Source organism: Chenopodium quinoa, unplaced genomic scaffold (assembly GCF_001683475.1).
Source record: "Chenopodium quinoa cultivar QQ74 unplaced genomic scaffold, ASM168347v1, whole genome shotgun sequence".
Taxonomy (NCBI): domain Eukaryota; kingdom Viridiplantae; phylum Streptophyta; class Magnoliopsida; order Caryophyllales; family Amaranthaceae; genus Chenopodium; species Chenopodium quinoa.
The window spans coordinates 6,292,452-6,306,678 of NW_018743850.1; the positions used below are offsets into that span (position 1 = coordinate 6,292,452).

At 32.8% G+C, this 14,227-nt stretch overlaps 1 protein-coding gene across 1 annotated transcript; it reads left to right on the top strand.

Annotated features, from left to right (window-relative positions):
- Positions 1–977: 977 nt before the first annotated feature.
- LOC110686122 (uncharacterized hydrolase YugF-like) lies at positions 978–5,916 on the top strand. Its single transcript, XM_021862703.1, has 10 exons — positions 978–1,653; positions 2,874–2,968; positions 3,052–3,149; positions 3,282–3,331; positions 3,516–3,611; positions 3,743–3,832; positions 4,111–4,203; positions 4,290–4,385; positions 5,106–5,171; positions 5,527–5,916. Exons 1-10 carry the CDS (start codon positions 1,366–1,368, stop codon positions 5,668–5,670), a joined length of 1,116 nt encoding a protein of 371 aa, XP_021718395.1. The 5' UTR covers positions 978–1,365; the 3' UTR covers positions 5,671–5,916.
- Positions 5,917–14,227: the final 8,311 nt, after the last annotated feature.

A 14,227-nucleotide genomic window follows, 5' to 3' on the forward strand; every position in this document is an offset into this window, starting at 1 on the left:
ACTTTGAGTCTATTTATACTTTATTTCTAAATGTTGACCAAAGAGTGAGATTGGTAGATTTGGTATTGTACGTAGTAGCGTAGTTGCCTACTAGTCTTTGTGTGTGTTACGGAGTAAGACGAGTGCTTGTACTCCGTAACAACTACGAAAGTAACAAACAAATTCAATAAAATACTTTGGATGTATAAAAAAAAATTAGAATGATGGTAATAATAATGAATTTAATTGTCACTTAACAAGCGTATTGTGAATGTGATTGATGAATTAAGGAGTAAAGCAAGCTAATTGATTCACCATTTTCATGATCCACTTCTAGAATGCAAATTGATCATGTAACATTATATTTTAAAAATTGTTTTAAGTTTTTTACTTGGTCAGGTTCTCGAGTTGGTCAGCAGCTACCTAGCAATATAAGCTTGGTCTTCTTCGGGTCAACAAGGAAAATTAAAGTAAATTGTGTTATGTATGCCAGCCAAACATTTTTAATTAAAAGCCAAAAGCATTTGATTGATTGTCATTGCACTACAATAATAAAAAATGCAACATGAGTTCTTGTAAACTATCAAGTAAGTTCTCCATACAATTGTTGTCTATTTTTCCGTAATGTATTCATTGAAACCATGTAATGTAATTCATCATAATAGATCGATGTCATAATGTTACATTCATTTATTTTTAGTACTCTTAGCTTCTTATTTGTAGCCCTAGCTAAGCACAATGCATATAATTTTCCTCTTCTTTTTAAAACAAATATGCTAAATTTACATAAAACGTCAAAATTATGATCGTAAGTACGTACTCTAAATCCATGTATTTGAAGTTCCTAGAAGTTAGAGTATGAATTTAAATACACATAGTAATCAAAGATATATTACTCCCTCCTTTTCTTTTTTTCGTCTCATTTGCCTTTTCGCATAGTTTTCAGTTCACATATTTGAACACCAAAAAGTTTATATTTAAACAAATTTAACAAGATTAAGATGAATCTAACAAGGCTTTACATGACTTTAGGGTAAATCATTAAAGAGAGTAATAGTGGAAATGAAGTATGTAAATAGTGTAATAGTTTATCGTTACAACTAATTAAATATAAACAAAGTATTTGTCAAAAAATTCTCATAGTTAAGAAATTTCTCTCCTCAAATTAAAGATTGATTTATCATAGCACCAAAAAAAAAAAAAAAAAATTGATTTATCATTGCTTATCCAATCGCCCTAGTCAATATGGGTGATGTAACAAAATACTACGAGTACCTCAAATTCTTATTATCATGAAGAATTGTACGGACTGGTAAGCAAAATTTGTTTACGAGTGTTAAATAAGGAGAGACAGAGATGCATGTAACGAGAAAAAAATCGAGATAAATGCCTTACCACTTGGCTAACTCATATCCGTTAGGCGTTAGCCACTACTCATCTTCAGTATTACCCTTCAATTTCAGCCCACCATTTTACGCCGGTGCCGGCGATCACCCAATGTTAACTCTAACACCAACCTACTGCTTTCCATTTTCAGCAAAATCCTTGAATATTAGGAGCCATTTTAAGGTTTGCGCAAATGGGTTCCCTTCGTTTTTACCCAAACAAGTTGATAATATCAAAGATTCATTTGCTCGGATTTTGGCTCAAAGAATTGAGAGGTTACCTGTTCAGGTTCTTCTTTTAATCCCCGTTTCTTTGCTGTTTTAATTGGTTTTTTTTTTTTTTTGTTTTTGTTGCAATTTTACAATTTCTTTTCAATTTCACTTCAATTATTGAATGCACTACTTTCTGTAGTATTAATCCATGCTTGTAAAGTTAATGTTTAATTTTGATGAAAAAATAGTGTATTTTGCTGTTTTTTAAACTAATTTGCTTGATATACTTAACCTTGAATCAACCCCACCTTGCATTATAGAAATTTTTGTGATGTCTTGTTTCTTATACAAGTATAACAATAATATCATTTGCACTTGACTGCTTGCTTAGAAGATGATGAGAAGTGAGGATTGTAGTAGAATTAAGTGGTCAATTCAGATTCAAGGCATGTTTAGGCTTTCGAAGAAGTGATTTCCATAATGGGAGTAAGGAGGAGTCCTTTCCTACAATCCGATTTGGAGTATCACATATTAATATACTCCCTCCGTCCCAGAATATTTGATATGTTGGATTTTTTTCACTATTCATATATAAACTTTGACCATAGTATAATGTTGTATGTAATGAATCAAAACCTATCCATTATAGTGCTAGATAGAGACTAGGAAAGAAGTAAGGTGGATAATACAGCATAGAGATGTAGCAGATATGCCTCTTTCAAAATATGTTAATAGTTTGGACCAAATTGACATCTGAAGAATCAATAGAAAAAGAGGAAAGGCAACATTTAAGACTCTAGAGCTTTCCCCTCCTTATTTATGCTTACTGTTTAGTGTTCATGACTATTTTGACCTTCCCTGATAAAGTAAATAAGTTTTGTTCTGTATAGTGAGTTACCTAGTCCTGGAAAGCGTATTGGTGATAATACCCTATGGTACCAACGCATTGCGCACCTATACTATGTTTATGACTCATACATATTGTGTTTTATGAAACTGAAAGTTGTGTATTGACAACTTTTTGAGTAGAAAGGCTACCTTGTGTCGAGGTAAAGAGTTGAGTAGAAAGGCTACCTTGTGTCGAGGTAAAGAGTTACTCTTGCTATTAGTATGGTCATTGTTGCATGCCTTGCAACTTGGAAGGTTTTCTGTTATTTTTAAAGAATAAATAGAAACAAACTATGCTAAAGTTTTATTAGTGAAATTCCTTGGATATATCCATCAGCTAACATGATCACTCACACATCTTAAACCGATGTCCATATACTAACTAGTGCAACCTTGATGTTATTCTAGTTGACATCTTCAGAGACTTCGATCATGAGTAGTTGTGTAAGGCCAAAGATGCAAGGAAATACTGATCCAATTGTTCTCCTTCATGGTTTTGATAGGTAATCATTCTTTTTTCCCCAGACTGTTGATTTGAAAGCAGTTTGCTATAGCTTCTCCATAGTTCATTGCATTCATTCTTCAGTTCATGTTTAGAATGGAGATACACATACCCATTACTTGAGGAGGCTGGCTTGGAAAGCTGGGCTATTGATGTTCTTGGTTGGGGTTTTTCTGATTTAGGTATGTCATTGCTTTTGCTTTGTACACATACAATTTTGGAATGAAGCTCTTGTTGCTCTTCTCTTCATATCTCCCCTCTTCCTCCTTTGGGTATGTTATCCTCTTTATTTTCAACTGTTTTTGTGGTTTTAGAAAGGCTACCACGGTGTGATGTAGCATCCAAGCGCAATCATTTGTACCAGGTAGTATGACCTTCTTTATCTTAATTTGTTGTTTGGTGTCCTCTGTTCCTTTTTATAGGGATAAGAATTTGAACAATGTTGCTGAGTGTCTCATGGAATAGTTGGTTTCACATTTTTCTCCTATATGGAGGCTACTGTCAAATTGTCATTCCTCTGTGACCTCTTTGTCACTTGCCTGTCACAGTTCTGGAAATCCTACATCAAAAGACCCATGATACTTGTTGGACCAAGTCTTGGGGCTGCTGTTGCAATTGACCTTGCAGTTAACCATCCAGAAGCTGTTAGTAGTTCCGCACCTCCATCTCAGATATACGTCTTCACGGCTTGGAGTTAATTTGCTTATATATTATGAAGTATAAAGATACATGGCTACAATTGGAATTTTACTCGTTTTTTCTCCTAATGCATCAGGTCAGCAAACTGATTTTGATTGATGCAAGTGTATACACGGAAGGTACTGGGGGAATGGCCAACCTTCCCCGTCTATTTGCTTATGCTGGTGTGAGTGCTAATCCTAATAGAAAGTGGAACCCCAACACCCCTTCCCCCCCCCCCCCCACACACACACACACAATTGGAACTCCTTCCCCCAACACACATCAATTTATTGTTTATCTCCTTTTGAATTTATGTATTGTAAGTTCTTTTGTTTCTTTGCTTTCACTGTTGCAGAGTGTATTGTAGCCCACTTTGAAGTTTAAACTTCCATACTTTCTCGGTTGGCTAAATAGCAAAGTATAATACAATAATGCAATTGTCTTAATATTTTGTTTAAATAGGTTGCTTTACTGAAAAGTGTGCCCCTACGACTTTACGTAAATCTTATAGCCTTTAATGATGTATCCTTCAGTACCAGCGTGGACTGGATGAATGTAAGAATCCTCGTGTACAATTTAGACACTTTAAATTGATGGGGTGTTTTTGGCTTCAAATTTTTTTGATATTGAGTGTTGAACAGATTGGTCGTTTGCATTGCCTATTCCCTTGGTGGGAGGATGCAACTGTTGCTTTCATGACAAGTGGAGGTTATAATGTTGTTCCCCTAATAAAGCAGGTATATGAAAGATGCTTGTTTTTATGGCTTCACAATCTAACTGTAGTATTTACGCTTTTTAGAAAGTTATTTGGGATATTGACTGATCTCTTGTTTGAATAAATTCCTGTTTAAACAATGCTAAATCAAAATATGGCACAAGTGAATTGATATGAGTACAGTTTCTGTAGGATAAACTGTCATCAATGTGCCTCTGACATAATATATCTGAATATAGAAGTTTCTATTTTGTGGACAAAATAAAAATTTAATTCAAAATGTTGTTCTGGTGCGGGTGCTAATCCTGTTAGAATCTGATGTGATAAGAACTGCCAAATTGTTTTGTAAATGATTTGAAAGAGGCAAATTAACCAATGCTATTTCTCTATGGTAGTCTTGTATAATGTCATACAGCTTAGCTAGAGTGGTTATTTTTTTTATTATTGGTTCAGATCACATTTTCATTTGATGAGAAATTTTAGCCACTTTATTTTCCTAGGATGACATGAGCTCATGATGCAACCAAGTTGACATGAAAAGCCTTGAGCTCCCTTTCTTAAAACTACGTGAACTTTGTATCTGTTGTTTTAATTATGTGCAGGTTTTAGCTATTGTTACTGTAGTTTTGTTAGAAAGGATGATTGATGAATGATGATGATGATAGGTTATATTATTAAGGACATGGAACGTGACAACTTATAATTTTTTTTACAATTTTGTTTCTATAACTCGCTTTGACAGGTAAAGCAGCAGACACTTATAATATGGGGCGAGGATGACAAGATTATCAGCTACAAGCTAGCATTGGTGAGCATGTCATGTATATCTTATAGTTACATACTTACAAGTGAGCTAGCTATTCCATGCTTTGTGTCTTTGATACTCAGAAAATATGTTGAGATGATTATTTATACGTGAATTTTATAGAATGAGATTCAATTATATGTGTATCCATTTAGTTTCAGAACTCTTTGTGAGTGACTTGTATAAACCAATTCTTTTGTATGTGTATCCAGTATCTGTATCTAAGGGAAGTAAATGGATTGCAAAAGTGTTGCATTACTTAATTTTCTTGTCCTTTGTTTGGTTTTGGGTGTAATCTTTCATTAACATGAAACCGAAGATTCTGACAAATGTTTGGAAATTGGTGGATAACTTGCAGAAACTGCACGGTCAGCTGCAAGATGCAAAATTGCGTCAAATACCAGATTGTGGCCATATCCCTCATGTAGAAAAACCCAGCTTAGTTGCTGACTTGATCATCAAATTTGCTCAACAGAACTGTGGTACATTGTCAAGAGTTTGATTTATGTGGGCATGTTCTTGTGACATTGTCCTTTTCTGGAAAGTCCAGCTCTCATTCATGATCTAAGGAGATCCCAATGGTTTGCCCTTTTCCAACCTTAACTTATACTTCCCCTCCCTCTTTCCAAGTTATAGCGGTTGATTGATTGGAGTGGTATAGGTTTGTTGTATACAAATATAGATAATGTATGCTCATATCTTTGTCTCGTTTAAAGTTCTTCTATGAGAAATCATTTTCTTTTTACTATGTTTGGGTTTATCTTGGTTCATCTTCCTCTATTACTCTTTAAACAATCAGCATTCTATCTCCATCATAATCCGCCTTAGCTCCTTGCCTGTTTGCCCTTTTGTAAACAATGCATCTTTCTCTTTGAGCGCTATCGTGGCCCTTCATCTAGTTTAATGTATGGTTTGGAATTTGGTTATCATTTTTATGATTGTAACTCCCCAGCTTTGTTGATCAAGAAATATCAGAGTTTCAGTGTTGCCTAATTATCATTTAATCATTTGACTTAATGGCTTTGATTATCAGTGTCAAAGAAAACCATTCGGATATGGTCGAAAAGGAGATTATTTAAAAACGTGATTGCAAACAAATTAATGCTAATTATGGCATTAATTTATACGGCTTATGAAGTTGATAAACAGAGTCCACAAATTCAAGAAGTTGAATCTAAGATTCAAGTCACTTTCTATAGCACTGTTTCACTTTGGTATTTCGTCACCCACTTTGTAAGTTCAAAATAGCAAGAAAAATGGATCACTTGTAGAAAGTTTTGAGTAAAAGGGTCAGCACGAATACACCACTAGTAGATAGGTTGGGTTCGAACTTGTTGGAGCTTCAATCACACATCACATAAGATCTATCTATTTTTACCAATGAATCGAATTGATCTACGAAGTACTATTTATTTTTAATAATGAATCAAATGGAACAAGTGATTAGCGACTGATAATACTTATTTACTTATCTACAAAAATGATCTCTATGCATACAATTTTCAACACTAATGATTTTAATTATGCATTAAAGAATAAAATAAAATAGTTGTTTTTAAATTTCGTGTGAGACAAGTTAACAAGATATTGATATTTAGATCAGAGTTTTGTTAAAAGTTTAACCATTAAAAAGGAAACTTGCACTTCAAAAAATAAAGAAAGAGTACCTATACATAGTAGGTATCGATGGATGTGGCCGTGGGTTAATTATATATCATGTTGTGCCATATTCTTGCGTTCAATGAGCCCAAGTGCCCAACATATAGGTTATAATATAGAGGTCTCAATTCGGATGTGCGGATCGAATTTGATAAAGTCGAGTCAGGTCTATTTTTAAATTTAAGTCATGCTAAATTATTATGTCAAAACAAGTCGATGTCTGAATTTAAATTTTTTCGGGTCGATTTTAAATTGTCATGCCATGATCTTTTGTTCAATGATTAATTACGTACTTAAGCTAAATTTCGTTTAATTTTGTTGTGTTAGATAAAGTAGATTGAATCTCATCATGTCGTGCTATGATCTTGTGTTCATCAGTTATTAATTTAAGCTAAATTTAAATTTTTTTTTGTGGTGTTTGGTAACACAAATTGAGTCTCGCCATGCCTTTCCAACAATATGTGGCACAGGCATAATCCACGACTTGACCCATACATTAAAAAGTCGTGCCTCAAATTGGTCTGGCCTAATGAATAGTGGCGTCCTTAAATACAGGTAGCAGCTTACAATCTTACATTAACACTATATATGAGTAATTGACAATAATGTGTCATCAACGAATTAGTTGCAATATGAGGCACGTCTTTTATTTTTTAAATTTGCTTGGCGAATGGGGTTAGTGCAGTAACCTCGTGAATTGGCGATCACAACAATAATAGAAATGTTCAAAGTGCACCACCCGCCCCCCCCCCCGTTTGGTGCGGTATGCGGTGTAATTTGGATTTTCAAAAATTTTAAACCAAACTGCACCGCAATACGCAGTTTAATAAGCTTTGTAGTTCAAATCACAAACTGTAAATCATAAACCATACTTACAATTTATTTTTATAGATTACATATAAAGATTTATTATTAAATACTACGAAGTATTATACAAATGCAATGTAAGTATGCAACCAAATAAAAAATTTTGCGTTAAGAATTTATAATGCTCATAGAATATAAAAGAAAATTAAAAATATTTGCAATGTCTAATAATATAGCAGTTAAACCACAAACCACACCGCATTTTACGATGCAGTTTGGTTTGGTTTGGGAGCCAAACCGAACCGCGAACATCCCTACATCAGAGACCTTAGTAAATAGATGAAGAATTCAAGTCAAGAAGTTATGCAATGAAGCAAAGTCAAGCGTAGTCAAGTAAACTAGTGGTTAAGTGATAAAGAAGGAAGAAGTCAGCAGTTGGTAAACCAAGAACGGTTTTCATCTCTGAACGGTTCTTCAAGAAGATTAAAAAGAGCCAAATTAAGGTTCAAAGAAGTTACCTAGTGAAATTCAATATGCAAAATCAAGAAAATTTTAAAGACATAACCGGCCAGAAACTCTATAAATAGCAGTCGAGGATCTCAAAGGAAAAGAGATCAAACTACAATTACTCTTTCATATAGTAGTTCCTAGCTCTTAGATTTAGCTTTAGCCTCTTGGCTAGGTAGATTAGTTTAGACATCTCATGTATTGAGATCATTACTATTTCTCTAGTTGTATGGAAGAAGATGGAGGTAATCATCCCCATCATGCTTCTTTGTAACATTCAAGCATGATTTTTCTCTAGATTATGCAATCCTTGAATGAAGGTTAATCGACTAATCGTAGCTCTTCTCCACCAAAGATAACATTTGCCTTTTGTACATTAATTAGTTAACAATTCAAGCAAAATTTGGTAAAATAAATAAATACTGTAAAAGTCAGAGTGCTACAGTTAAATAAAAATGAAGAGGTATAACTTTAACTAACTACTCTGTACATCTTTTTTTTTTTTTTTCCTCTCTATATCTTACTCCATTAAAATTTTCCCCCTTATTTAATAGGAAGAGGGATGGTAAAGGAATCCCTATCCTTAGCACCCACACTTGGCAAAATTTGAACCTCAAACTTCAAGGATGTTAGGTAAGAGCTTTACCAAGTAGGCTAAATCTTGTTTGTATATAAATACTCTCTACATTTCGTAATATTCGCAACATCAAGTGTTGTAAAAATTATTAGGAAAATTATACGGTGAGCTAATACTTTGTGTTTTTTGAAGCAAAAAGGGGAAATTCTGTAATACTTCCCCTGTTTCATATTATGTGCAACAAATGAGTTTGCACCAACTCTTAGGCAAAATTTAATTATGGGTGTTGAATGAAAAGAGAAAGATAATGATAAATTTGATGAGGAAAGAGATCGAGAGAAATGACAACATAAAAAAAGGAAATAAAACATTTGTTATACATGTTTAGCAACCATATTTGACAAATCTTGCACATAATATGAAACAGAGGTATTTACAATACAGTTGCTCCGCAGTGGAAATATATTCGTATTTATAAAGTAATTCTTAGTATGGGAGAGAGAGAAATAATTTTTTTAGAAAGTGTAAAAAACGTTGATAGGAGAGAGAAATAATAAATTAGTACTCGTAGGGGTGTCTATTCGGTCTTCGGTTCGGACGTAGGCCAAGTGCAATCCGATCCGAAATAAAATTCGGTTTTTAATTTTCAAATCCAAACCGATCTGAATTTCTCATGAATCCAATCCGAATTAAAATTCGATTATTTGGATCCGATCCGAAAATCCGAATTAAAATACACTGCAAATTTTTAGATGCTAAAGTGATTATAAAAATATACATGCGATAATAAAAAGTTTACTCTTAAAAAATAGTTGTACATCATTATTACAAATATTGAAAACATAGTTTTACATAATTTATATTAATGCAATTATCAACATAATTTTACAAGATTAATATAAAGAATCCTTATTTGTAGAATCATGGTTTCATATTTCGGTTAATTCGGTTTGTTGGATCCAAACAAGGTCAATATAATCCGAATTTTTAAAAAATTTCAATCAGATCCGATCCGATTTAAAGTTTTGATCCGATCCGAATTAATAATTCAGTTTGCATTGGATTGGATTTCGATTTTTATCCGAATAATGGACACCCCTAAGTACTCATAGTGATCCCTTATCAAATACTTCCTCGGTTTTTATTGCATTATTTGGACTTTCACACTATTCATTCATACAATAACTTTTGACCATATTTTGTTATTCACCCGTAAGTAAAAATATACTCATGTTAGATCTAGTTGGATTTGTCTCGATATTTACTTTTTAAATATCAACTTTTTGTTATTTTGTACTAAAGTATAATTATAGATGTTGTATCTATTATAAAACGGATGTAAAAGAAAAGCGTTACTAAAAAAACAGAAGTAGACAACAGTAGATCAGTAGTAGTATAAGTTGAAGTGATGCATTTGAAAAACGAAGATAATGGTAAAAGCTGATAACTCTAAAAAGAGAGGATTTATGTGCCTCTAGCAATTTGAGTCATGAATGACTCTAATAACACGGCGTTGGTATTAAATTGTGTTTAGATGGTATCATCCACTTCCTCCGTTTTTTTAATAGTTGCAACAGTTTGACTTTTAAACTATTCATGTGTTTCGCTTTGAATAGCTTTGATGATTTATATTTAACCAAGAATATAGTCATGTAAGATCTTGTTAAATTTGTCTCAATTTATACTATTTTAATATCAAATGTTTATAATTTTTACATATTGATAATTATAGATATTAACGATTAAAATCATGCATCGGCAAGCATGAAAAGAGAAGTGTTGTAACTAAAAAAAAGGAAGTAAATACCAATAAGGAACTATATCGATACCAACAAAACATTTTTGCATTCGTTGGTACGTACTACTGAATTAATATGTTTGTATCATGATCATACCATTTAAAGTATAATTTAATACTAATACATGTTATTAGAGTCATTCATGGCTCAAATAATTATAAGTGGAGAATTCCTCCTAGGTGGTCAAGAAAAAAACTTAAAATTCTCGTTGTTCTCTCTCTTTTAACCTAGCCACCATGGGAAAACTTAGAGGTTGCCATCGATTTTTATCGATGGTAAGCCCCAAATTCTTTTTTAATTTAATGTTTTTAGCCAATAAAGATCACCAACAGTATGGTGATTATAGTCAGTCCCTCCATGTAGGGTTTAGTATTATTTGTTTTTTTTTGTTTTTAGTGTGTGCAGGGATACAAATTTGGAAGATTCGTCTTACAAATTTGATTGCAGTTGGTATAGGGGTGCAGATTTAGAAGATTTGTCTTGCAAATTTGCAGATCTTGATGACCAATTAAGTTTTATCACTTTTGCGACTATACATCAATGGAGCTCCGTCAAGAACGATGCAAAGACATCTAAAATTATCCAGGAGCAGTTCAGAAGCGATGCCATTAGTTTAGAGTGTTTAATTCTTGTATTGAGAATTTAGATCTATTAAAAGATGATTGTAAGTGTCGAATGGCTATTTTATTATTTAATGAAATCACTCCTCCTTATTCCATTCAAAAAAAAAAAAAAAAAAGTGGAGAATTCCTCCTAAAAAGTGAAAATAGTATGGTAGAGGGGGTGTATCATGTGCATGGTACACTCGGAAGTACATTACATATAAATAAAAGAACATTAGGACAAATTTAATGTTCTTTTATTTATATGTAATGTTCTTTTTTTATGAAGCCTCATTCATATGTAATGTTCTTTATTTTATATGTAATGTTCATTTCACCCATTCATTTCCTCTCTCTTCGATACTCTCTCTCCTCTCCCTCTAACTTCTTCTTCCATTTTATTTCTTGATTTTTATAGTTTTTATGTGCTTAATTCATCACTCACAAATACATTTATACTAGATTTTACACTCCAAAATCCGAATTTCACAACCAAATTTTTAGATTTTTCATGATTTGAGAATTTTGAGTATTTTTTTTATTTTGGCTAAAAAACTTGCAATTGAGTGTTCAACTTGCTTGATTTCCAGTATTAATTCACTTTACAAGGGTTTTCTACTCATTTGAGGTATGACTTCTCTTTCTTTGTTCATCTTTGTTCTACTTCATGAATATAAAACCCTAGGTTGTGCTTCAATAGTGAACTCTCTCTTTGCTTGTTATTCTTACCTATATTTTGTGTTTTGTGATAATATTTGTTGTTCATATAAAGCTTTATTATCATGAAATTACTTGATTGTTTGAATTTTTGGCACTACCATTGTTGTTAATCATCTTCTTCCACGGGTTTGGGTAGTAGCATTTTTTTTATAATGTTCTTTTATATTTATATGTAATGTTATTTTATTTTTAAGTTATGTTCGTTTATTGTATGTAATATTCTATATTTTATATGTAATGTTCTTTTCGATGTACTCTATGTTCGTTTGTAATGTATGATAAATTATTATAACAACGATGTTTTTTTTTATTTATAAGTAGTGTTCTTTAATTTATAGGCAATGTTCTTTTATTTATATGTAATGTTCTTCTATTTATAGGTAATGTTCTTTTATTCATAGGGTGATGTTTTTTCGGGTGTACCATGCGTATGGTACACTCGGGTGTACGAAACAATTATTGCCTAAAAAGAACCGAAGAAGTATTTAGATTTTGGAACGGACAAAATAACAACGGCAATTTCACCAAATGCCATCAAACTTTTTGAAAATTCACTAAATATCATAGCGTTTTTCAAAATTCACCAAATGCTATCGAATTTTTCAAAAATTCTCCAAATGTCATTAATGACTAACGACCGTTAGATTCGTTACTCATTAGGGCTAATGATGACACGTGTCATGATATGATTTGTTCCTTTAAATCATTTATTTTAATTAATAAAAATAATATATATTTTCTCAATTTTCGTGATGAAAAATGCTCAGGAAAGGTTTTGGAGGTGATTTTGACCCTTTATAGATCCAAATCAAGCTCAAAATTGACAAAAAAAAAAACATAAATGCCTCGTTTTGCATGTCGAGAAATTTTTCGATTTGCGTGTCATTATTTTATAACCTTGAAAATTGACGGGGTAAGATTTTAAGGGTTATTTTGAAACTTTATGGAAACAAATTAAGCTCGGAATTGGCAAAAAAATAACGTAATTGCCTGTTATGCGTGTCGAGAAATATCTCGATTTGCGTGTCATTATTTTATAACCGGGAAATTGCTCGAGTAAGGTTTTTAGGATTCTTTAATTTTAACCCTTTATGGAAACAAATAAAGTTCAGAACTGGCAAAAAAATAATGTAAATACCCTGTTTTGCAATTTTCACGGTAAAAAAAATAACAATTTGAATACGTACCTCTTTTTTTTTGGAAAATTCCGAGCTTAATTTAGTCCCATAAAGGACCCAAATGTCCCCCAAAACCTTACCTGAATAATTTTCATAGTTAAAAAATAACAACACGCAAATCGAGATTTTCTTGTCACGTAAAACGGGGCATTTATGTTAGTTTTTTACCAATTTCGAACTTAATTTGGACCCATAAAGAGTCAAACTGATCCTCAAATCCCAACATTTTTTGGCATGCAAATTTTGAAAAAATGTTATTTTTTATTAATAAATGTAAATAATTAAAAAAAAAACCAATTATAAAATGACACGTGTCGTCATTAACCCTTAGCTAACTGCACTAGAGGTGTTAACGAGCCGAGCCAAGATCGAACTTTTTGTTGGAACAAAGTTGTTTTAAGTGTGAATTTGTGAAAATGGTAAAGTCCAACATTGGTGGGAAATAAGAGTGTTGCTTGGTTTATATACGTGTGTGTCACCTAAAGGGGTGTGGCCCTTGGGCTACCCACATTTTGTGGAGAGGAAGGACTTACCTACTAAACCAATCTAACACACGCGTGCCGAACCGAACCGGGCCGGGCCGGGTTGGGTTTCTTAAACAGATTTATATTTTTTGAACAAGGATTAATTCCTTGATTTTGTAACTGATTTCATAGTCAATTCTTAACTGTTACTGTTTTCATTTTTCGCCCGTTTTTTTATTTGACTGTTCTGTAACGGTTATTGCATTGATTTTTGTCCGTTTTGCAACAGCTAATTGACGTGAATTAAGCCCTTAATTACGTCCGTTAATTGCTTGCTAAAACCGTCCAGATACATTCTGCTAAACCGTCCAGATTCGTTTTTCAGCCACTATAAAATGGGTGCTCTCCCTCACCGTTTTAAAACACACAAAAACAGCAAAACAACTCACAAAAACGTTTTACATTGTTCTTATTTTACATAAAACGTTTTCCAGAAATATTCGAGCATTATTATATTAGTGTTGGTGTTTAGTTGTCCGGTGGTTCTGTGCAAATCCATCGGTATATCCTTTTGTTACGAGAGACTGTTTTATCCTGGGGGACATCCGGTTACATTAGAGCTGCTTGCACACATCAAAGGCAGTACCGTGAATGTTCTAAAGAGAGCGACATAGTCCGCGACTCAGTCTCATTCCCGGTAACTTTGTTCCTTCTTTATTTTAGCAGTTCCGTTTTCAACAATTTTA

Coding starts and splice junctions, on each gene's coding strand:
- LOC110686122 (XM_021862703.1), top strand. CDS start 1,366: ATGCCTTACCACTTGGCTAACTCATATCCGTTAGGCGTTAGCCACTAC. Junction 3,332..3,515: donor AGCGCAATCATTTGTACCAG/GTAGTATGACCT, acceptor TGCCTGTCACAG/TTCTGGAAATCCTACATCAA. Junction 3,833..4,110: donor GTCTATTTGCTTATGCTGGT/GTGAGTGCTAAT, acceptor TTGTTTAAATAG/GTTGCTTTACTGAAAAGTGT.